At 38.0% G+C, this 23,498-nt stretch overlaps 1 protein-coding gene across 2 annotated transcripts in view; it reads right to left on the bottom strand.

Moving 5' to 3' along the window:
- Window positions 1–1,045: 1,045 nt before the first annotated feature.
- LIN7A (lin-7 homolog A, crumbs cell polarity complex component) overlaps window positions 1,046–23,498 on the bottom strand; it is a 47,581-nt gene continuing 25,128 nt past the window's right edge. Inside the window, exons 3-6 of one of the 2 annotated variants that reach the window (XM_074539669.1) lie at window positions 11,610–11,681; window positions 9,035–9,244; window positions 4,577–4,789; window positions 1,046–3,069 (exon numbers count right to left, since the gene is read on the bottom strand). In XM_074539669.1, coding sequence (XP_074395770.1) covers window positions 4,577–4,789; window positions 9,035–9,244; window positions 11,610–11,681 — 495 coding nt within the window. In that variant the 3' untranslated portion in view covers window positions 1,046–3,069. The remainder of the gene's footprint in view (window positions 3,070–4,576; window positions 4,790–9,034; window positions 9,245–11,609; window positions 11,682–23,498) is intronic. The other variant, XM_074539668.1, reaches the window with a different exon arrangement.

Raw genomic sequence — 23,498 nt, 5'->3', positions numbered from 1 at the left:
CACAATGAGCTGTATGTCCCATCAGATGTGTACAGCAGGCAGCTGTAACATTCCTGCAAACTGTCCCAGAATACTCTCAGGTTTAGAAATCTGTTTTGTTTTATTAGACGCTGGATATGGAAACGTTTCACTAATACTTATGGAGGGACAGTACTGCTTCTAGCTAATAAGTACTGCTTATGTGTGGAATGGTCCTTAGTTCTTCCAGACACTTTTCTGCATAATTCTGAAATTCAAGCTGGTGAGCTTTTTGCTTTATCAAGGACTATGGAGTTCTTCAATACTTTATAAAGTGCCAGTTACATCAAATAACACAAACAGAAAAGCTATGGCTAGCACAGCAGAACCATCAACTTCACTAAGTAAATACCACCAACACTAAATCTCTATTAAAATTAGAACCCACATCTGGAACTTTGGTGTAAGTGAATGTGATGCAAGAGTGTGTAAACACTCCTTTGGCTACTGTAATAAAGAGACAAAAAAGGCATCTTGGATCTTCAACCTCAGTTTGCTGCCACTGCAGAGAAACATGAGGGAGAGCCCCAAAGGTAAATATAGGCAATAAAACTCACTAAGTTGACTGAAAGAATATCAGTTTAGTGTAGTGTAACAGCAAATGCCAGGAGACCAATCAGTTAAAATACAATGCACTATAAAGAGCTGCAGACCTACATGTGGAAAGGGTTGTCTTCCCTGCACTTTTTCTGAATACTAATTCAGCTCATGTGCACACGTGGAAGTACCATGTTAAATCAGGACTAAATACATTTAAATCATAAATGAAAATACTGACTAAAATCCAAAACCATATCACAGGCTTAGTGACAGTGGTTATTTTGTGATTACATAGCTGTATGTTTTATTGATCAGTAAGGGGCATGAAAAGCAACAGAAAGCTATTTCTTTCTGTTTTCACTTCAAAGTCATTGACAGCTCTTACTGTTAAATGTTGGTGAAGACTAGAATGTTAATTTTAATGTGTATAAATAATTTATTGAATAATAATATATGAAAATGAATTTTATATGCTTCTCTATATGAATGACAGTCTATTATTGAAATTTATTAATCAGCACATTCCACTCAAATTTTTTGAGGAAGAGGAGGGAAGGAGGTTGAGAGGCGGTTTGGGAAAATGCAGTACAGTGGGCTGACTAGATCTGAATACTTGGTCTCTGAAAATGCAGCTATCAGGGTAGTCCAAATCATACTGATGAGATACAAGACAGTTATATGCAGTCATAATAGCAAGTTAAAAACTTTCAGTATTAATAGCAATGCCTGTTTGAGAACAGTTTTAAAATAGGTACATACAATTTTATTAAGTATAAAAAGACACCGTGCAGAGCACAATACAATATATTTCATCTTCAGTTCTGGTAGTTCTCAAGCTCCACACTCTTAATTGATATTGTCACCAATGATTACTGAATATAATTACCTCTCTGTACAAAACGAGGCTTCTCTAGATGAATTCATGCTGTTTGGTTTTAAACATACAGTAATTTCCTTTCAATGGCTACTTACACTGATCAAACACTGTCAAGTCCGTTGGCTAGCCTGCATTTGGTTTCTAACATATGCTGTGATGCTGCCAATTAACCCTGTTTTGCTTTGTCTCTCTCTGTTTGAGAATAGACCCTCCAGTATATTAATTGTTTCTGACTTTGTTCCAAGTTCACAACCAGAACACTGTTTCTGACCATTTGTACATTCCATTCTGCACATTATTGAGCTTTCACTGACACCAGCAGGAGTTTCCAACATGCAATGACTGTATGGTTTTCCCCTAATCCCCTTTTCTCCCCCAAGTCTTTTCTAATGAAGCACAGAAGGCATGTAAAAATGATCTTTTTTTAAGGACTTGAGAATCCATTTTCTTATTTTCTTGAAAGCAGATGACATTTATGGCCCTCCAGCTTTGACTACTATCTTCTTTGGAAAAGCAGACATGTAAACTTAAGAACTTACAGATTTTGCTTGCACATTCCAGTTCAGTTTAATTAAAAAAAAAAGTCAGACTGTAATTTCAAATTGATTTAAATGATAATGTGTGAGTCCTAAAAGAAACAACTTACATTTCCTCCTCTCTAAAATATATTAACATTAGACTGGAAAATAAATTAAACAATACAGAAGTGCAGAGATTATGCTATCACAGTAATATCTGCCAAACAAAGCTTGGTCTTTTGCTAACATTAGCTTACTACATTTGCATTACATGCTAAGCAAAGACCCTACTTCTCTAACAGGTACATTCAGACAATATATATTTTATTGAATAAATATATAATATATTCAGTTATAGATTTCTGAATAGTAACTATAATAGATACAAGCAATACCTACGTTTAAAAATACAGTTCTAGGCTTCCCTAACTTTACTACTAATAAAATTAAAGTTGACCTAAAACTTTTTCACTCTGTTGATGCATAATAAAATATATGGAAACACCAAGAGTAAAAAGCCAATTGCTTCTACAAATGGAATACTTTATAAATATAGTAAATTGCTATTTCCAGAGGGAAATCTGAAAATTATAAACAGGAAGTTAGGTTAAAACAGCTCTACCAGATATAGTACAAAGTGGTCATGAAGAAGATGTACAAGTTTGATGTCTGTGGCAAAATTTTGAACTGATGTTTTTCATTTTTGGAGATAACTGTAGAGAAAGATCCTGCTCTCAAAAGCAGCCAATCTTAACCTCCCTACACAAAACTTTCAGTGCCTAGAGAAAGCCAACTAGAAATTTGTCAGAGTTACGAGTGCAAGAGGAGATCAAACAGAATTATTTGGAAGCCCTGGACTTTGCTGTTTCATAGGGTTTACCAATCATGCTGTTCTCACTGGGAACAGAGTCACAGAAGCAAAATGTGACCACTGTGTGCTGAAAAGCCCTACCATGATGGTGCCCTCCCTACAACTCACTTTAGTCTGGTACTGTACATTCTCCAGATGAATTCTGTTTCATGTTCCTGTAGTTGTTTTGTTTTGCTGGAAGAGTACAGCTCTGGTTGCCTGATTACTGAACTCTTGATTGAGGCTTCTTCTTTCTCGAGAACAACCTAGAATTAAAGAAACACATTGCTCAGAGCAATCAGAAAAAATTGAGGAATTAAGCTGGTGGCTGTCTCTGCTTGCCATTTCTCCCTTTCAATTTAAAATTAGCAAAAATTCCTTACTTGCTAATGAAATGATTTAGGCAACTGAAAAGAATTAAAAATTTCATGTGTATGTCTGTCTCCTGCAATGGCCTTGGTTTACTTAGAAATCCCACACTTCATGAAATACTACTGTTTAAACCTCTTGTCTGAGTAGAGGCTCTGAGTGGAATTCAAAACCTTCTCAGGGCCCTTGTTTGCCCCAACAAATCTGGAATACTGGTGGTCACAGGACAGGGTGTTTACAAGGTGGGTGTTTTCCCCTGATTACCAACAGAGGTCAGTGTCAACACTGATGAGGATGAGACCATCACTGGGAGCTTCAGATTTTGACCATTTGGGGAATTTCTGAGTCACTTACTGACTCTTTCAGTACATGTATACTGTTTTGGGAACAAACAGCTATGAGATGAGGGTTGAGATTTAAATCATCCTACTTGATTTTATTTAGGCAAATGGAGCATATCTATAAATGTATTCATAGCACAAACTTTCACTGATTTCAGAAAAACTGCATATGCAGAGAACCTCTGAACCTCACACACCACTGGGAGACTTGCAAGCCTCTTGGAAGTTATTGTGATTTTGAATGTCAGTTAAGAGTGAATGAGATACTTCCTACCAAACTGTATCCAAAAGCAAGCACTTAGAGGTGCCCTGCAGAGTGACCAGAAAGAAGTAAGTGTTCCCTGTGGCAAGGAAGAGGCTTCAAAGACTTTTCTTCACCTACCACCAGCAAATCTTGAGGTTTCATTATAGAGTGGTAACAGATTAGTTGAAAATGCTTTAAACTGTCTAAACCTGGTGGCACATTCTTGTCATAAATGCTCTGGTTGTTAATATTAAATAAAAAACATTCCCAGGACTCCATTCACTTATAGATAAGCCAGAAGTGCATAGTGGCTTTTGATCTCAGGGTTATCAGTTGGAAACTGGCTCCAGAATTTTCCAGTGCCTTTAACCTGTTGTCAAAGTGCATCTTTACAGGGAAAAGCCACATGGAAAGGTACCAAAGAATGAGCTCTGCTCATCCTGGCAGTATGTGCTGGCTGGGTCCCCAAGGGTCCCTCCAGGCCCCTGACTGCCCCCCTTGGAGCTCCCTCCATGCTGTGCACAGCCCAGGGCCTCATGTCAGGCACTAGGGCTGCCATCTCCTGTCCCAGCAATGCCCCAGCAGGGCCAGTCTCCAGCTCCCCACAGCCCTGCCCTGCCCAGCCACGGGGGGCACTGTGGGCTCATGCCCCAGCCCATCTCCATCCCCAGGCAGGTGCCCAGGGCTGGGGCTGCCCTGCTCCTGTCTGGGGCTGAGATGGGCTCTGGCAGCAGACGCTGCCCTGACAGACCCTGGAAGCGGCTGGCCCAGGTGGGGTGCTGCCAGAGCACTCTAGGGAAGAACACTGAATCCTCTCACCTACGACATGTGGTTTTGCTGTGTAGTTTGCTGCTGCTGCTGCTGCTGAATGAGCAGCTGCTGCTGTTGCCGGCGCCGCGCTGTTCTCAGCTTTTCGAAGCGAGCCTCCATCTCCTCCAGCACCTTGGGAGTGTAGCGCACCACCAGCTTCACGCTGTCCTTGGCCGCCTTCAGCAGCTCCACCGCCTTCTCGTGGTGCTCTCCTTCCACACTCTGCGAGCAGGGAGAACAGATTTAAGAGTGAAAATGATGCTTTGATACAGAGGTGTGTCTTTTTTATATGGAAAGTGCAGCAGAGTTTTATGCAGTTTCCACACCTTACATTTTTAAGGGGCCACTAAAAAGAAAGCATTAAGATGCACTTATGCACTGCTGGGCATGTATTAATTTTCAAGCCCTGACTTCTATGCTATTGCTGTTTGGAACAGTAAATTTCCAAAAGAGGGAGGTGACTCAGCTGTTAAATAGAGTACTCAATTTCTATCATTAAGTGGACTGACTGGAATCATGTGCCTTTTAGGCATGTGCATTGTTACACACCTTAAGAAAAAGGCAAAAATTTTCTAATGGTGCACAATTGTCCACTTGTTGTAGGACATATTTCAAAACCAAATGTATCTCTGAACAGAAAAAAACCCAATAGCCTGAGCATCTGTAACCTTCACATGGGCTTTAGATAATCTAAAAATAAGTCTTTTTCTTCCCATTTAAAATAAACCAAAGTTTTACTACCTGCTGTGTTTTAAAACTCGTATGTATTTTGAAAATATAAGTCTTGAGAGAAAGTGTACAAAATTTGGCATTGTTTTATATTTCCTTTTTTGCTTGTAAATCATGGTCAGAATGGCATGGCATGGACATTCAGAGGAAATGAGAGAATATTCAGTGGTGTCATTTCAGTTTTGCTGTGCAACAGCATGAACTTAGAACAGGCTATGAACAAACACTGTAACCTCCCAAGCTTCATGCAGTAGAAACATTTCTTCGCTTGCAAAATGCTGGATGTTTCTTATTAACATCAATAAGAAATTGTGATTGTTTTGTAGGGGAATAATAAGATGGGGTATTTTAATACATCATTCAACAACCTAGCAAACTGCATTGAATTCATGCTTGTTTGTTTTCTCTCCTGCTTGTGCCCAGCCTTGTTCTTCCAGTTTAGACAGTATTTTTAAATTAGAAATGAAGGGTTTGACTTTGTTGCTATCCAGGTCAATGGAAAACTACCATTGATCTGAATGGTAACGATGCAGAATTAAGCCTAATGCTCTGAGCCATAAGCAAAGAGGGGACAAAACCAATGGCAAACACAGCGATGCTAAATACCAATCCTGCTCTCTGAACACACCTCACTCAGATCTTGACAACCACAGTTTTCAACCCTTATTAATATGATGGTTAAACTTGCTCTTAGTGTCTTTTTTGCTGCTTGCACTCCAGTTTTCAAAGTATTACAAAAACTTTACCTGCTTAACAACAGCTGCAGAAGTGGAATAGAGCAGGAAAAGAAAGGGCAAAGGGAGTTGTTTTGCTGTTGGAATGCTTCTGCTCTGCAAACCTCTAAGGCTGGGCTGGGCAAAGGACTCCTGCTGGTATCGGTCATTCCTCTACAAGGTGCTTTGCTGACTGGATTATGCTGGTGGGGGACATTGCAAGGATCTGACTCACTCATGTTACTTTAGAACTGCCCACCTAATGGGTAAAATTGTTTTCGAAAGTATACATTTACCTAACATATAATTTTTTATTTCATATACTTATATACATTATTCCTTTTTTCCACTATTGCATTGGCAGATTGCATGAAAGAGAAGGTTGAAAAACATTATACAGACAAGAACAGCTGAAAGAACTGCAAATATTGTGTGGGTAAATACCAACAATTACTCTATCCTGGTTCACAGACTTGCCATAAATCTAGAAGAAAAAAAATTCACTTTCCTGAAGACAAAAAAAACATCTGCTAGACCACAAGTTGGGAGACTAAGAAGAATATTTCTATTAGGTATCCCTACAGAAATACTTGGTTGACAAATTAGTCATTATAAATCTATTTTGCATCCTTTCTGTATCTGACTCACACAATGTATCTGACAAATGCAGAATCTTTGCCAGATATCAACAGGCACCAGCAAGTGTTTTTGTCAAGCCATCTGCAGAGCTTACTGCTTTCAATTTCCTTTATTTTTAGGGGGTGTGGGACAAAAGTATGTTACAAAATCCTCAGCATAATGAGAAAACACTGTTTTTTAACATGCAGTGAAACAGCTCAAGGAACACTCTTCCCAGTCATGCTGGGACAACAAATCTGGATTCTGAACACACAGCTCTAATTTTATGTTCCTAATTATAAAGTTGGATAACCATCAGTGATTGAGCACAAACAAGTTACAGATATTTCATTTCATGTCCCACCACTGAACTGTCTGTTCTATTGTACATACTGTACATTATTTGCTTTTCTCCAGCTAAATTAAGAGAACCACAGAGTGAATGTCCCAGTGAACAATGCTAAATTTAGATTATTTTTGTGCTGCCTCAAGCTTGTTTGCAACAAATAATCACTTCTGTAATTTTTGCCTTTTTACAAATTATATTGTGCGAGATTCTTTAGCCCAAGACTGGTTTATGAGCAGTAGTTGCTCACTACTGTGAAGGTGGTGAGACCCTGGAACACGTTGCCAGAGAACTTGGAGATGTCCCATCCCTGGAAGTTCAAAGTCAGGTTGGATGGGTTCTGAGCAACCTGCTCTAGTGGAAGGTGCTCCCACCCAAACTGTGCTATGATTCTGTGATTGCTTCAAGTATCAACATGAATTCAAGCTTTGAATTCTGTCATTTACACTCTGAATACAAAAATACTTCTTTTGCATCTTAAAGCAACTTCCTCTTGTGTCCACATGCAATTGGGAATTTGTACTGTGTTTTTTGCTGCATTACCTAAATAGATATTCTAAAGTGCACACATCAAATTTTTGACTGGAGAATCATAAAATAGAGATGACAAGAGGGTCAAATTCAATATAGCTTGATATCTGAATGTTCACCACTTTCCTCTCTGGTCTTTGCCTAGATACTGTTGACAGTAAAAGGATTTTTCAAGAACCACCCATCAATTAGTAAATTGAAACTATTTTCACCTTTTTATTCACTTATTGAAAAAAACAACCACAAAATTCTCTGGTTAACTTTAAATCAGTGTGAAGTTTAAGCAACCAACTTCCTAAAGTATTCCATTGAGTTCTTTCCATTGAAGGCTAAATAATCTTTTCAGTGGGTTTTTCTTTCCTTTCTTATTGCTATTTGGTACAAGCAAGTTTTCAGAAATAGAATAGCACTTCTCTTTTGAGACCATGATAATTGATAGAAGAAGTGGTAAAAAGTCTGTCTGAAGTATTACCCTAATATTTTGCTACAAGAGAAAGGAAATAGCTAGTGTTGAGAGAAATAGATGAAAACATAGAATATTTTTATTGTTTTTCACCTTGCAACAATGAAGAAATTTAAGTTTTAAAGTCTTAGATTTCTGACTGAATTTAGAAACTGCTACTCTGTGCCTTTGATGTATTTAAATACAAGGTCAGATGGAAGTTTGCATGGAAAAAGACTACATGTTCACAAAGGGAAGGGTAAGGTTATGTGAATGAGTATTCCAATCTTTTCAATACTTTCATTTTGCTTTGTGTGCTCTTTTACAAAGTAATGTAATGGCAGAATTAAACCTGTGTCATGGAGTCAGAGCCTTATGTGTCCTCTAATCCAACAGCCCTTTTTTTTTACCTCCATGTTGACATTCACAGTGAAATTACACCAAAATACTCCAGCTTGATTTACATGAAAAATGACCATGAAAAAAATGTACCATTTTACCAAGCATACATGCTCCCTGTATGGGAGCATTTGTACTGTTGATTTCTCTGACAAAGACATCACAGCTGGATGAATATCACTAAAAGAAATCTAGAATGCACCCTCCACTGCAAATCAGCACCAAATGTGCTTACCAAATTTCTTTCAATTTTATGTGTTCAGAGCCTTTGAAGGTCACAAGACTACAGAAGTGCCATTGTGTCATCATTGTGCTTGGAAAGGGGTGTGTGCCTTGAAGGCTACAAAATGAAAGAACAATGCTCTGTTTTTAAGCTTTTACTGCAGGACGGATTTACAGAACTATCAATTATCATTAAGGACATAGGTTCCTTGTAAATTAGGCAGGTGGTGTGGATTTGAAATGAAGCTCTTCAAGCACTCTCCATTACAACAGAAATTATAATGGCACAAAATTGTGGGTGGAGCTCTGCCTCACTGCACCACAAACGCACACTGAAGGTCTCTCACAGAACTAATTATTTTTGTTTCGTGTGGCTGCATTTTAAATCACAATGTTAGAACAGCTGTGAAAAATGAAAATCCAGATGAATTGAATCCATATGAAAGCTCTATCAAATTTCCACATACCACTCCATTAACTGAAAGCAGCTGGTCCCCACGTTTGAGCCCACCATGCCTTTCTGCCACTCCTCCAGGAATGATACGAGAAATATAAATAGGTGAATTTTGTTCCTTTCCTCCCATGACATTAAAGCCCAGGCCTTCCTCAGTCTTCGGCAGCTCCACCACTCGCGGGTGTGAATGGCCTTCACTCGCAGCAAATGCAGCAACTGTTGCCTGGAAGAAAAAAAATGATTGATTTGGCTATTTAAGGGTAACAGTGATAGACACTTTGTTGTTCATTTGCAGGAAGAATTCCTTCCTGTGAAAACATTTCAGGATCTCATTATGACATTCTCTGATTACCTGAAAATGTTTTAAAAACTAAGTTCTATGCCAATGTTTTTTGAAATAAAGGAATAAACAGCAGAATAAATAGTTAGATGACTTGTCAAAGATAATACAGAAAGTTACCAGCAGAGCCAGAAGCAGGCACCAGGAAGTTTTACTCTGTGGTGATGCCCCCTTATGATCATTAGTGCATTTCTTCTTTGCCTTTTCACAGGGAGAAAATTTATCCCTGTGGGATAAGATAATGGAATCTCTAACGTGTTCCTAGTTGAAATTAAGTGGATGAACTGAATTTCTAACTCTCTGCTTTGCTTTCAGAGTTATGGAATTATTTATTTTAAATTATCAGATTATATTATTAAATTAAAAGTTTAGTTTATAATCTTTGTGAAGTCTTTTAAAGTCTTGCAAACTAAGTAACTTCTGGAACAGGAATAGGAGGTTTATATTATATAATTCTGTCAAAACTTTTATGGAAAAATTAAATCTTAAGACAACAACAGATACATAAATCAATTGCAAAAATCTAGATTGTTTAACTTATTCCAGGGGGAAAAAAAAGAGAAGTAACATACTGTAAAGCTTGCATCCAGGAAAATATTACATTTATACTTGATTTTTCTCTACAAGCATTTTCTTACTTATTGGTCTTAATAAATCATCAAATAAAGATTAAGAGAATATTTTATCATTTTTAAAATGTGTTTGTAGTTCAAACTGCTAGAACAATTTTGCATCACACTAATATTTTTGAGCGTCCTATAATGCTTATGCTTAATCAAAGCTAGTGGATGATGTGATATAATGGATCATTCCAAATTACATGTTTTTGCACATGCAGAACTTCTCATCATGCATACATATTATGTTAGACATGAATGCACTAGGAGAATGAAATGCAGACAGCCCAGAAATAACCAGGAAATATTGCACTATTGAAACATTGCTCTGTAACCTGCTGTTCTATATGAGTAAGAAATGAGAATGGGAAACACTAATTGGACTTCTCCCCATTTACTAAATAACATAGCAATAATTTCTATGTTTATCTGCAGTGTAAACACATCAGGATTTCATATACACATTTCTCCATATAGAATGAAAGATCTTGCAAAATTTACATTGACCATTAGCTTTCAATCAGAAGGTTAAAATGAGAAAAATGGCCTACAGAAAAGAAAGTCCTATTTAACACGGAAAATACGCTACAATTTAGAGTATATTAGGTTACTTGCTGCTATTATAGAGCTTGCTTCCCTAAAATACTCTTAAATCATTTTGTAACACACTCCTAACCTTCCTCTTCTGATACAGCTTTAAATTTAAATCTCTGAGCATAAATACTTAAGAGATCTTAGTTCCACTAGGACTTCAGGGAGTTTATGTTCACAGGAATGGGACCATAAAGAATCTTAGAACCATATCTCTAAAAAAGATTTATGGGTTTTGCAATTTATTTTGCATAGAATCTGCTACACCACATAAAAGACAGTGTTTTGTGCAAAATGATAATGGAAAAAAGAAAGCCATGGTGGACCCTCTTGTTTGGAAGCATCTATTTTTCTGCATGTTATAAAATACAGAGCATATTTCATACTGGCACATAGAATGGGTTCTTTCATGGTTGTGTGAAATCCTTTATCATTTCAGCAGCAGCAGTAACATAGCTGTCATTGTCTTAGGATACAAGAAAGGCAGGTCCACATGGACAAAGAGACTATATTTTATTAACACAGGCAATGTATCAGAAAAAAAGCCCCAGGCTTACATTTAGCTGTGGAGTCAATAAAATGTTGATCAGGCCATTTCTGTCACTGTTCATCCTTACCACTTGCTGAGTACCTACAGTTCCCATTAGTTAAAAGGGGAATTTTGATTGTTTAGTTTCTACCTCCCAAATAACTGTGTCCTCTCTGGATGAGATGTATGGGAAAACAGTCCATTAAAATATTGGTTGTTGCAGGCAGACTGCTATAGAAGAACCAGTAGATTTGCTTTTGCAAAGCAACTTTTCAAAAAGCATCATATTCCATAAAATCATTCTCTTTTCTTAAGCTACAGAAGCAGCATAAAGGTTGAAATTTTCCATTATGATTGTTACCTGGGAAGTAGCACTGGTTCTAGACTCTGGGCTGCCACTGATGTCTAAATTTTCTTACAGTGTACACACGAATACCTGAAACACACACGCGCACAGTCAATTACTGGATCACTTTGGTAACACGTATTTCAACAGCTGCACATATCCTACCTTTGCAGTGGCCCTGGCTCGGAATTCGGGGCAGCCATTAACAGTTATGGTTTCATGCATGTATTGATACACCTAAAATGTTCATGAAAATAAAATTAAATTAATTATAGAAGCAAAACAAGGACTTTATTTTAACCCAGATACGGAGAGTCCCTTTCCCTCAAAGAACCAACATCCATTAATGCTGTATTTATGCAATCACATAGTAAAGTGCCAGCTAAACTTGAGCAGGCTTAGGTTAACAGAGAACATCAATCTGTGTTTCTCACAATAATTTACAAACTTAACTTTACATCTTCCAACACAACTCCCTTCCATTCTCTAGCAAGTAGTTTCCTAAAACCAGCTAAGTTCTATGTTTTCAAAAATTCGTGTTTCCAGGCAACTGACTTGAATGTAAGTGATCTGAACTGACTTGAGTGGTGCCTCAGCCTCCAACAATGACTTCTTTGGTCTCTGAACTTTCTTATGAACTAAAAGACTTAGGAAACTGATGTTAAAAAATATGTAAGCTGCTCAGCATACGAAGAAGAAAAATGCTGCTCAGCTGAAGAATGGAAGTAAAAATAGCTCTGGAGAAAGGTGACAGTACAACCTTCCATCAAACATAACTAGCAATGTGAAAAGGGTTTACAGTCTGGTAGTCTGGTCAGACATGGTCAATGAGTAAGATTATCCTTTAAAAAGACATTGTACATACACATAAATTACATAAAATCACAATGCCAATATATAAAAATTTCTGCTATTTTTTTTTCTGGTATACACTTCTGGCCCACCTTCCCCGGTCCTTAAGTTTCCATTTTAAACATCTCCAGTAAAGAGAAAGGAAAAGGCTTTGTCTTACACTGCCTTTGTTCTCTAGATTTGTCACACTCTCAGAGTAAAAATAACAACCAAAACTTTGATACTAGCCAGTTATTTTGAAAGCAAGCTTAAAAAATAAAAATATTTACTTATAACATACAGAAAGTTTTTAGGAAAACAAAGGTGAATGCAAACAAACCAAACCTTTTATTTAACTTTCTTATAAAATCAACAAACTTAAAAAAAAAGTTGCTATATGCTACTGATTTACTGTGGGCATTCTCTCGACCTAATTCATCAGAAATTTTGTCATTTCATATGTCCTGTGTCTCAGGCTCCACTTCTCATCAGAGAGAACCTTTGCTGGTAAAGTATGTTAGTTTTTACAGCAATCTCCTTAGGTTCCTTGAGGAGTGCAGATTCAAGCATACTTTCAAAAATAAATTTATCTTTCACTCATTTGCTGATGTTTTAACACAAGTGCCAAAACTTTCCTCTTTGGTAATGTAAATGTTAGCTTGTTGGAGAAGTACTTAACTGACCTACAAACAATGGCTTTTCCCATTGATTGGCAAATGTTCCCCATTGGCCTGTCCTGATGACCTGTTATCCATAAGGATGCATCTCTCCACACTGAGCCTGTTAATATGAAACTTATCACACTGACAAGCATAGGCTGCAAACATCTAAACAGAATTAAGATTTGTGTCTCATTTCTGATTTCAGTGGACAGACATACTGTTAATCAAGCAGTCTTAAGTAGCAAAATGTTTGGGGGATGACTTATCCCCAAACCTTTTTTCTTGGGGTATCATACATAAGGGAAAGGCGAGAAAGGAAAGGAGATAACAAATGCAATACATTTCAGAGATCTAAAATATGACAAACACTTCCACAATACAGCAAAAGATTCTTTGTCTTGACTACTGACAGCACATATGTCATTCTAGAACTGAATTCTGGAATTCAGAAAAAAGCCTGGGCCAATGAAGAAAACTGAGACAAGGGGATCATGCTGAAAATCTTCCTGCTTTCTCCATTTGAAATGAAATCTTGCTTCCTTTGGGAACATGGACACTGACCACAGCAGAAACCAGGATTTTGCCCTTACTTGTAAACATTTGGGAAAAGAAAGCTCTTTTATAGTCTCTACAGGATTTCTGGTTTCTTATGTCTTAGTACTGGATGATAATGTCATAAAAATGGGTTGAGCCTACATACTCAGCATCATACTGCACTGATCAGTTCAGTGTTTATTGTATTATGCTGCAGGACTTATTATTACATAAGAAGAATTACTACGTTATATAAGAAGAATAATTGTGTGTAATTGCAGTAATGAGTCATTACATTGTTTTTTCTTCAAACCCATAGTGTACTGAACTACTAATAATGCTGTTTTTTCTTCAGGTTCCACTTCATCTTAGAACATGACAGCAGATTGTACATATTGTTTTTGCTTGCACAGCTTTAAATGCTATTGCTTGCTAAAATGTCTAAAGGCTTATATTTGAATATTGAACTATTATGACATTAAATTGCTTCAAAAACAGGTCACAGTATTTCATATAAAGGAACAGTTACTAAAAATTATTTAAAATATTCATGACTAAGCTCAATAAACACAAAGGTGAGCATTCATTTCACTGTTTGTTGGGTTTGAAGTCATATAACTTCCTGTTGACTGCATCCTACCAATATCTAGCTGGTAGACTTTTTTAGTATCCAGTATCCTGGTAACTAATTTGTATACTGGTGAAAGAACACTCATGAGTGTGAGATCAAATTAGTAAGATAAAAAATAATCGAGCAGCTCAAAAACTTCTGGAAAAATATGATCAATAGTGTCATATAATCCTTGGGTAATTTGTAAATTCTAAATGCTAACAGATTAAAATGCTGTTCTGCAAAGAGTTATTAGATTGTGGTATCTATACCTCAGTTCTTACAGAAAAAGAGTCCTGCATGTTAGATCTCACTGTCTATAAGCAACACATGCAACCAGTCTTGAGTATTTGCTTGAGGCATTTGTAAATCAAATTATCCTATTTGACAGTTAAATAATCCTGAATGTAATTTGAGTTTAAGAATGATAAAACATATACACCCACATAACTTTCTTATTACTGAGTCAGTCTGACAACCAAACACAGATTAATTGTACCTGTTCCACCAAACCCCTGAAACTCTTTGTAGGGCTCACATCTAATCAGGGTTCATCCTTGCAGTGCACTGGAGTCCATAAACAAACGCTGTTTGTTCTCCTGTAGCCACACTAAGCCCTTTATCTATGCTGTTCTCAGCACCACCTTAGCCACGACTTTAGCACAACAAATCCATTCTGCTCCCTCTTCTGTGTACACAGAACACGTAAACTGAAAATCTCTTTGTTCTCAGACCGAGTAAGTTAGTATTTAAATCCTCCTGGTATGAAATATAGCTTCTTGTTGAATCCACTGTATGTGACAAGTAATCAAAATGGATTTAAAAAATCTTTTCTTTCAATTCCTGCTATTACCTATACATCTGATTATATTTTTAACATATAACAAATCTCCTGAATCCAATGATGTCATCCTTAAGCTGCCTGTATAAGATCTACAATAGCTTTCTTAAACAAAATATCAGTCAGTATAGAAAAAGACAAAGGCACCGATTTTAATTTAAAGCACTTGAAAATCTGCCCTGTAGGATATTTACAAAAGAAGTATTTTAAAACAGTGATCTTCGTCAACTCCAATAGATGAATCATTTTGAAAGATACCATTGGATAATATGATTGAGCTGAAGAAAGAAAATTAACATATTACAGAGTCACTGACTGATTGAGAATGGAAGTGACTCTGGAGGTCATCTCATTCAACTGCCTTGCTCAAGCAGGGCCACCTAGAGCCAGTTGCCCAGCACAGTAACTAGATGGTTATTAAATGTTACTAACTTGAAAAAGAGCATATCTATTTTTGTATGTACAGCTATGTTGTAGTGTGTTGTTAAGTTTCTTGTGTTATTCCCCCAATTTATGTATTGTTCTCCCCTATTATGTGTAAAATGGTTTCGTTCCCCCTTTCTTTCCCGCCACCGTTAGCCTGCCAGCTAAGTTGCTATAGTAACCGCTATTCACAGTTGCCGATATGTAATTGCTCCTCCCCTGGTTTCCCTTATAAGTGAAAGTCGTTTCCTCCCTGGGTTAAGTCAGTCACCCCCTTTCTCCTCCCAAGTTTCGAGAACCTTCTTCTCTCTGGGGGTTATGGTTGGCTGCCGCCCCGGAGCCCCTCCTTTGCTTAATATTAGTTGGTTATTTAGGTATGTCAATTATGTTTAGGACCTCAAAATATGTATTATTATTGGCTAGCTGGGTTTCCCTGCCTTTTCCCCCTTTTTTCCCTTAAAAACCCTGTGTGGCCCCCGGTTCGGGGCCATTTTGCTGGGTGTTTCCCCTCCTTGATGGTGCTTCTGTAATAAAACCGACAGCCTACCTCCAGCAAGTGGTCGCCTCTTAATTCGCCTCACACTCGTGCCGCTCCGAGACACCTCCCAGCTCAGCCCAAGGCCAAAGACGCCGAAGGGGGCTGGTTTTAGATGTGCGGGGGTGCTGGCCTTCGCCCCTCACTAGCTAGCCGGATCCCGGGGCTCAGTGCGCCCTTGCACACAGCTATATATTTTTTGAGTGTCTGTATGACTACACGGGTGTTTAGTAATATTATTTACTGACAGACTCCATAAAAGCTTGATGGTCTAGTGCCTAGGGAAAAGAGCTTCCACGATTAATTAGTAACAGAAATTAAATTACAGGTGAAATGTCAATGATTCAAGACACAAACCTGCAGCTGGAAGGTAAATGGTAATGTTTCAGATCATTTCTCTCCCCCAGTGATTTCTACCAAAACTGTGAGTGTCTGTGTGCTGAATGTTCATTGGGTAAAGGCGTGCTGCAGGCAGGGGTTTGTTCACACAGATCTCATTTGTGCTGTGGAGCAAGACATACTCAGCTTTGTTTTCTCTTTCCTGTGGAGCACAGAATACAACACTCCCACCAAGCAATACTCCTGAAAGCATGAATACAGATCTCAGACTTTTTCAGCTTCTGCAGGTAGCCTCCTCAGACATAACCTGAAGTTACTCTCCCATACTACTCAAAGATTACAAAGAGAGTGCAGGAGGTAAATTAGAGCTAGGAAATTTGAACTTGGAAGTGAATCCTCCTTGCACTGTGTCAGCTCTCGCAGGCACAGAGAAATGCACATTTTATTACCTCTCCCAGCAGGAGCTGCAGTGAGTCAGATGCAGCAGGTATTATTGTTATGATGATGGGCCTGACCCCCACGCATTCAGCTGGGAGGCAAAGCAGCTGGTTTAACATTACTGGAGCGCAGGAAGGGGAACAGCCTTATAGGTACTTTAGGAGCTAGCTTCTTACCAAAAATTACTCCACACAGACTCATAACAAAGCAGGTTATTTAGGGCTTGGCTATTTAAGTCAACACAAAGCTACAAAAGGTCCAGGAAAAACAGTGCACTTAGCAGCCTGTTTTGCAAAGGCGTCTATAAGCAGTATTTCTCTTTACAATCTGAATGATGCAGCATCTTTTCTGATGAATTCCCTAAGACAGAATCAAATTAAATAATTTTATTCCATTAACTTCCATAAATGGTATTTAGTGATTCATCCCCTGATGAAATATGTAATTCTAAGTACAACTGTACCTACAATAATGATGCTCAACTTCAGGACAAGCCGATCTGAACACCAAAGGGCAGAGGTATGAGGCAGAAGTCATTTTACAGCAATGAACAGGTGCTCAGAAACCCCCCATAAACACAGAGTACACTGCAATTCAGACCTGTGATGTAGCAAGTCCAGATACAGTTTTCTGAAACTTCTTAGTGTGGAAGTAACCTTTTTTGAAAATGTTAGGAGTTTCTTGGCATGAGATCATAGATGTAAGTAGTAATAATCAGCTGTGTTTCCACAGTGCCTGCAGTATGATAATAATAAAAAGACATAAAATGATTCCTTCAAGAAGTCACAACCTAAATAAGTGACTCAGGTAAATCACAGGTAAGCAGGTAAAAGAGTGAAATGAAGAAAAAAGCTGCAAAAAGACCAATAAATTATGTTTAAAATATATATTGGCATCATCTGGGTTTATCTCCTTCGCCATATTTTTTGTTGCTTCAAGTTGAACAAAATTGTATCTCTATTTTTGGAAGAAGACGTTCAAGGAATGGAAGACAAGAGCCTGACAGACAGTACAGAGGGCAGAGTTAGCATGAGAATAACCAGAGCAAGGAGGACATAATTGGTTTCACTGCGCTCCTGTAGTCATGTCAGTGGAACAGTGTACATGTGTGCATCCTTGCAGAACTGATGCTAAGCTATAAAAGAGAGAGATTGTTATTTACTTACACCTCAGTATTATGCATCTGCCATCAGCCAGCTGAATCCCTATCTTCCTAATTGCCTTTGTATGTCGGACTGGATGATAAATATTTTTCCCTTCTAAGATGTCAAGCAAAAAGAAGTATCTTAATCAGTCCTTTACCATAGTGAGAAGAGGAGAAGATGCTTTATTCAGCACAGTTGCTGGCCTCTCTTCTCCCCTCCTCTTCAAATCTGGAGCAGGAATTCAGTCTCCTTCTGCTTGGAGACCCACATTTAATTTCACTTGATGCATGACCCAGTCCTTGGGGTAGGCCAGGAGAACACCCAGCCTTGTGACTGGGAGAAGTTACAGAGAGAAGGTGCACTGGAGAGCTGCAACCCCTCCATGGTGATGCTTGCGAATCCCTTGTTTCTAAGAGCAAATGTCACCTGCAGCACAAATTGGTTGTGTCTCTCCCACTCTGTTTTCATAATTTTTGACTCTTCCACATTCTGTTTGGGATTTTTCCTTACACATAACCTCTTGCTTATATTTTCCATTCTTAATCCAACACATTTATGTCTGTGGAAAGGAATGCATTGGTTTGTATGCCTGGATAGACTCCCTTTGAGCTGTGCTTCAGCACCCAATTCAGATCAAGCTCGATCACATCAGTGAGCAAGGCTTAAATGCTGCAAAGGGTAGAAGAGATTCTGGTAACCTCTTGTACAACATAAACCATGGAATCTTACTGGTAATATTTTACACCAATCACCATTTTTGCTTGAACTACAGACTTTCCAGAGCTCAAGAGTTTTCAAAATTTCTGCCCCTTATGGTAGGTTTTCTGAAATTTCAAATGGTATTTGCCTTTCTACAAAATTACTTACAAACAAATCTAATTATCCATCTAAGATGACACCTGAACAGATCATGACATAGAAAAAAGAAAGCATGTCAAACACAACCGAAAGTGTCTATATTAGCACCAAGGAGGTATGTAGCTGACCCAACCACATTTCCTCTTTCACAATTCCTCTTTCTTAATTCCTCTTTTGTAGTGACTTTTTACATCTGAAATCTTACTCAAGCTCAAAACCAAAGCAGTGGACCACTTCCATTCAGCCATAAACCTGTGGTAGCTCAATGAAAGTGGAAAATATCTAACGGCAGTGTGTGAAGTTTTGTATCTCTTGAATGTCAGATGAATTTCTGGTTTTGCGCCTGTGTTCTGCTTCTTAAAAAATCATCTCATGTGATAAGCATGCTTGGGAAAGCACATTTACATCTTTAAGAGCATGTTTTCTCCAGAACTATATATATACAGAGCTATAGCCTCTTGCTAAGACACTGTCCTAAACACTTCATACACCATAGTCTAGAACAGTAGTTCCATTTGAAAGTTGAAAGCCGGCTGATTTTCTCTCCTATCAATCTAGTTGACTCAAAAAATATTAACATTGTGTTAATAGCTACTTTTATCTTTGGCAGTTAATTAAAAAAAATGGGGAAGGGACTTTTCTGAATGACTAAAAAGAAAGAAAGAGAATTTGGTAACTGTCTAAAAAGCAGTGCTTGTGAGGGACAGACACCCACAAAACCCACTGGTTGTGGGAGAATGCCATGGATGCGATGTATACACACCACAACTTCAAGTTTACAATAAACTTAGATTCTTCTTAAATAAGATTGTTTGAGCAAATGAGTCACAAAAGCCCATTTTGTTATAAGACTATGACAGGTGTTTGAGTAATCCCAACAGAAGCAGAATTAGGCAATCTTACACCCAAGATCACAGTGTATATTCTGTACATAATCCAGTCTGTCCCTGAGTGCAAGCTGACAAAAGTTCTTTTGTCAATGTCAGCAGGACAAGTCAATAGGTACCTGAGAGAGAGCTGGAAAGTTCATTTGAGAGGAAGGCATGTGATACATTACTGTTCTTACTGGAAGCACTGACAGGCCTGTATTACGTAAGTTGCTGCTTGCAGCTACTGAATTTCGACAACTGAATTTGAAAAAGCTGCTTTGTGACAACTAGTCTGTATTAATGAGCTATTTTTATCAGACAGAATGTGGTCATTCAAGGTTCCTGGCATTCTGAATATTTTTACATGATAAGCTCTCATTACCCTTTGAGCAGTTACATGATTGCATTGGAAAAACCACTGGTGTCTATTTTCAAAACCAAACTTTGCACTATTTTCACAATTGTTGCATTGTTCCCTTTCCATGAAGTAACACAGCATGGATGTTGCCACATGATGCCATAGGGATGCTAACTCATTAAAAAGCACAAACCTGTAAATGAAATTCAATCTTGTTTAACAACTTGAGGAGATGAGACAGTTTTAATTTCGGACCATGTGTAAGAAATATTATGAATGTTGTCTTCAGCATTTTCATTGAGGATATTTTATATAAATGTTCCTTCTCTAGGGGATGGGGGCTATGGAGGAAACTAGGTCAGTTCCACCAAAGTGAAAAAACTGATCTGAATATTGATGCATTATTAAGCTGTCCTTAGGCAGTAGATAAAAAACAGCATGGGCCTGAGACTGTTAAAAATAAATTAAGGATAATCACTATAAAGGTATAATATTTTAATTTAGGGTGTAGTACTTCATGAAGGCTCAAGTTAAAGTGGAATTTTTCTTTTAGTTTTTTGTGTGGAAAATGGTGGTGTGCACTCTGATCTGACAGTATCTGTGGTGACCAAATTCTGGTCCCTGAGCTCTTGCCATATGATTCTGAGTCTGTCCAAGAAACAACCCAACAGGGGTTACAGGCTGGGGCCAGAATCTCTTTCCTCCCTTATGTGTGAGCAGAAGTATGTAGCAGATGTACCCGAAAGTGCACGCTGTCACATCCTCTGCACATACTGGGTGGGTCAATTGAAACACGCCTGCTGTTGCTGTTAGGATACACAAGCCCTCCGTGTGCCCCCTCTTCCCTCCAATGTCAGTTCTGTCTGGAGTCATCACTAACACTCTGAAGTCAGTAGGAAGTTGCTTAATACCCTTTTAAGTATAAGGAAAAATAGACTTTCATTTGCAAGTAAAAAATACTTATATGAGGTGCAAGAGAAATATACTTAAATCATTTATTTTATTTCCTATGTCTTGCACACTGTTCTATATTCTGCTCTAAGTCAATGGGAACTAGGATCTGGCATCTTTAAAACAGTGTTACAGGTGTTGCAGAAACTGTATCCTTTGCAATCACTAAACCTTGGCAAAATACAGTCCTAAAAGTCTCTTCTGCTGTTTCTACTGCAATATACTGGGATAAAAAGAAATACCAACATGTGTGATTAGTTAATTCCCATAAGACCACTTGGAACTCACAGCCTATAATTTACCACACTCTTAGATCCCGCTGCCAGTTACTTTTGAGTTCAAAAATACACCAAGCATTAATAAACGCATAACCTTCACTTCATCAGTAAGTTTGTATATGCTGTTGAGACTGACATAAGCAACAGCCATATTCCAAACTTTACCAGATTTGTCAAAACCTTGCCAAAATGAGCACCTGGATGAAACATGACATTATCATGCAGGCTCATCTCAAATGTTCCTATCAAGCAGAGAAGACAGGGGGAAGGAAGGAAGGAAACTGATGCTTCTTGTTTTAAAGGACAACAAAAATACAGATAAAATAGAGTTTTAAAAGAGTTTTACAATTTCTTTTCTTAAAACAATGGAGATTGAGCAGCCTTTCTCAGGAGTCTCATCAGTGACATCAGTTAAGTGGCAGCAGAGGGACACTAAGGCTCCACCAAGGCAAAAAAAAATGGTGCAGTGGCTTCCAACAATCTTTCACTTATTAACATTACTCGGTAGTTAAACTGCTGCTGATTCCTCTCAAGAGGAAGAAGCAGGCTTGAGATGAACTGCAACAGAGGCTATTCTGTCTATTCTGAAGAGTTTTATATTATCAAAAAGGATACTGCAATAATAAACTAAAATGATAATGTGAGCAAACCAAAAAGATGCTGAGATGCACCACATATGTGCCACTGGAATTACCTTCCATACTTCCATAGCACATGCAGCTGCAGCTGTGTGCCAAAATAGGAACATCACCTGAGCACCACTCAGTTTTGGTAAATATGATACAGCAATCCAGATAAATTGTACAAGACGTGATTGTTTTGAGTCTTGCTGGACTCTTGAAGCACTAAAGTATTTATTTATCTGTAGTAAAAGACACAGTTACACAAGCAGAGCATAAGTATAATTAGATTTATAGCCACCAGCCAACTCTAAAAATTGATCTTTAATCAAAACCAGTGGGAGAAAGCATCCATTAAAGACCCACGATACAGTCTGGTCCCAGATTCTAGAGTAATCTATCTGTGAAATCAACGTACTTAGCTCTAGGCAGATGAAAAACCAGGTGACAACAGCAGCTGTTTTAAATCTCCTGCAGTGAAGTCATGAAAGTGGTAGGAACTCAGTAATTGCACAGACACTAAATAATGCCTTCTCTCAGATAATGCCTGGGCAGCTTGGTAAATTCATATAATTGCCATTAATGAAGGCCATCTGCTGAGTTACAAGGTAATCACTTCCAAAAGTTCTCATTCATGCCATCCAGGGCTTGTGAGCAACAGAGTAATGCTTCATTGTTTTTCAAAACTGCAGTAATTTCTGATTACATTCACCCTAAAAAAACGGCATGTTTTAACACAGTAGGGTAATTAAAACTGTGTGTACTGCTAACTTATGCTTTTCTGCTGAACTTCCTCAATGCCTAATCCAGCATGGTGGCAACACAAAGAGCAGACAGCTCATCTTTAGAAATTGGATTTTTTTATTATCTAATAAACATACATTACAAATCCTTCTTTCAACTCATCATTATGAGTACAATACCTGCAACCAGGAGGCAGAAGGCAAAATTCTGTAAAACATGAGTGAATACATTGCTACTGTGCCATACCATCATATTTGAGACAAGCTAAGTAACGGCCTTTCCTCTCAGTGATGGGAACTTTCCTCTCATTTAGTGGAAACTTATTATTTTATGTGGCTTTTCATCACTGGGACAGTGGAAATGAAAAAAGCATGGAAAGGTACAGTAAAAAATTCTTGCAAATGCTGTACAGCCCCAGAATTCAGGTAAACCGAACTGGTTTGGCTGACATTATAATCTACTCCAATATCTAAAAAAAGATAAAATAACAAAACTTTACAATTAACATCCAGGAATACAAATTTTATTAAAAAACTTACAAATAAACCAATACATAAATCTGCAAAAATCGGAATTAAATTGGTGAATTTGCACAATTCCATATTTGCTACAGCATGAGTCTTACTACTAAACTAATGGTGCAGTGATTCTGAATAAGCTATCAGGAACACTAGAACAAGTTATAACAAGGTATCAGATTAGCCTAAGGAGAACTCTGCTTCCCAGCCAGTCTAATGAGGCATCATGCTAATACAACCACACTGTTGTTGTGACCTGAGGTAGAACTCTGAGCTGATAAATCTCTGTCACTTTACTCCTATGTGTTGTCCTATTGCCCTTTTGTTTACTAATTGCCTTATTAGTAAGTCTGGCATATCACTTGTGCTCAGTCTGACCAGCACTCAGGTTTGCACGGGTAAGTGCGACAGCAGGGGATCTTTAGATGTCAGGCTTCCCACTGAGCTTTAATCACAGTTCTGTGCTGTGCATTATGGCTGTAAGTCTTCTCAATACATTT

The sequence above is a fragment of the Zonotrichia albicollis genome, chromosome 4 (assembly GCF_047830755.1).
Source record: "Zonotrichia albicollis isolate bZonAlb1 chromosome 4, bZonAlb1.hap1, whole genome shotgun sequence".
NCBI classification, from domain to species: domain Eukaryota; kingdom Metazoa; phylum Chordata; class Aves; order Passeriformes; family Passerellidae; genus Zonotrichia; species Zonotrichia albicollis.
This window is presented reverse-complemented; position numbering and strand designations above follow the sequence as displayed.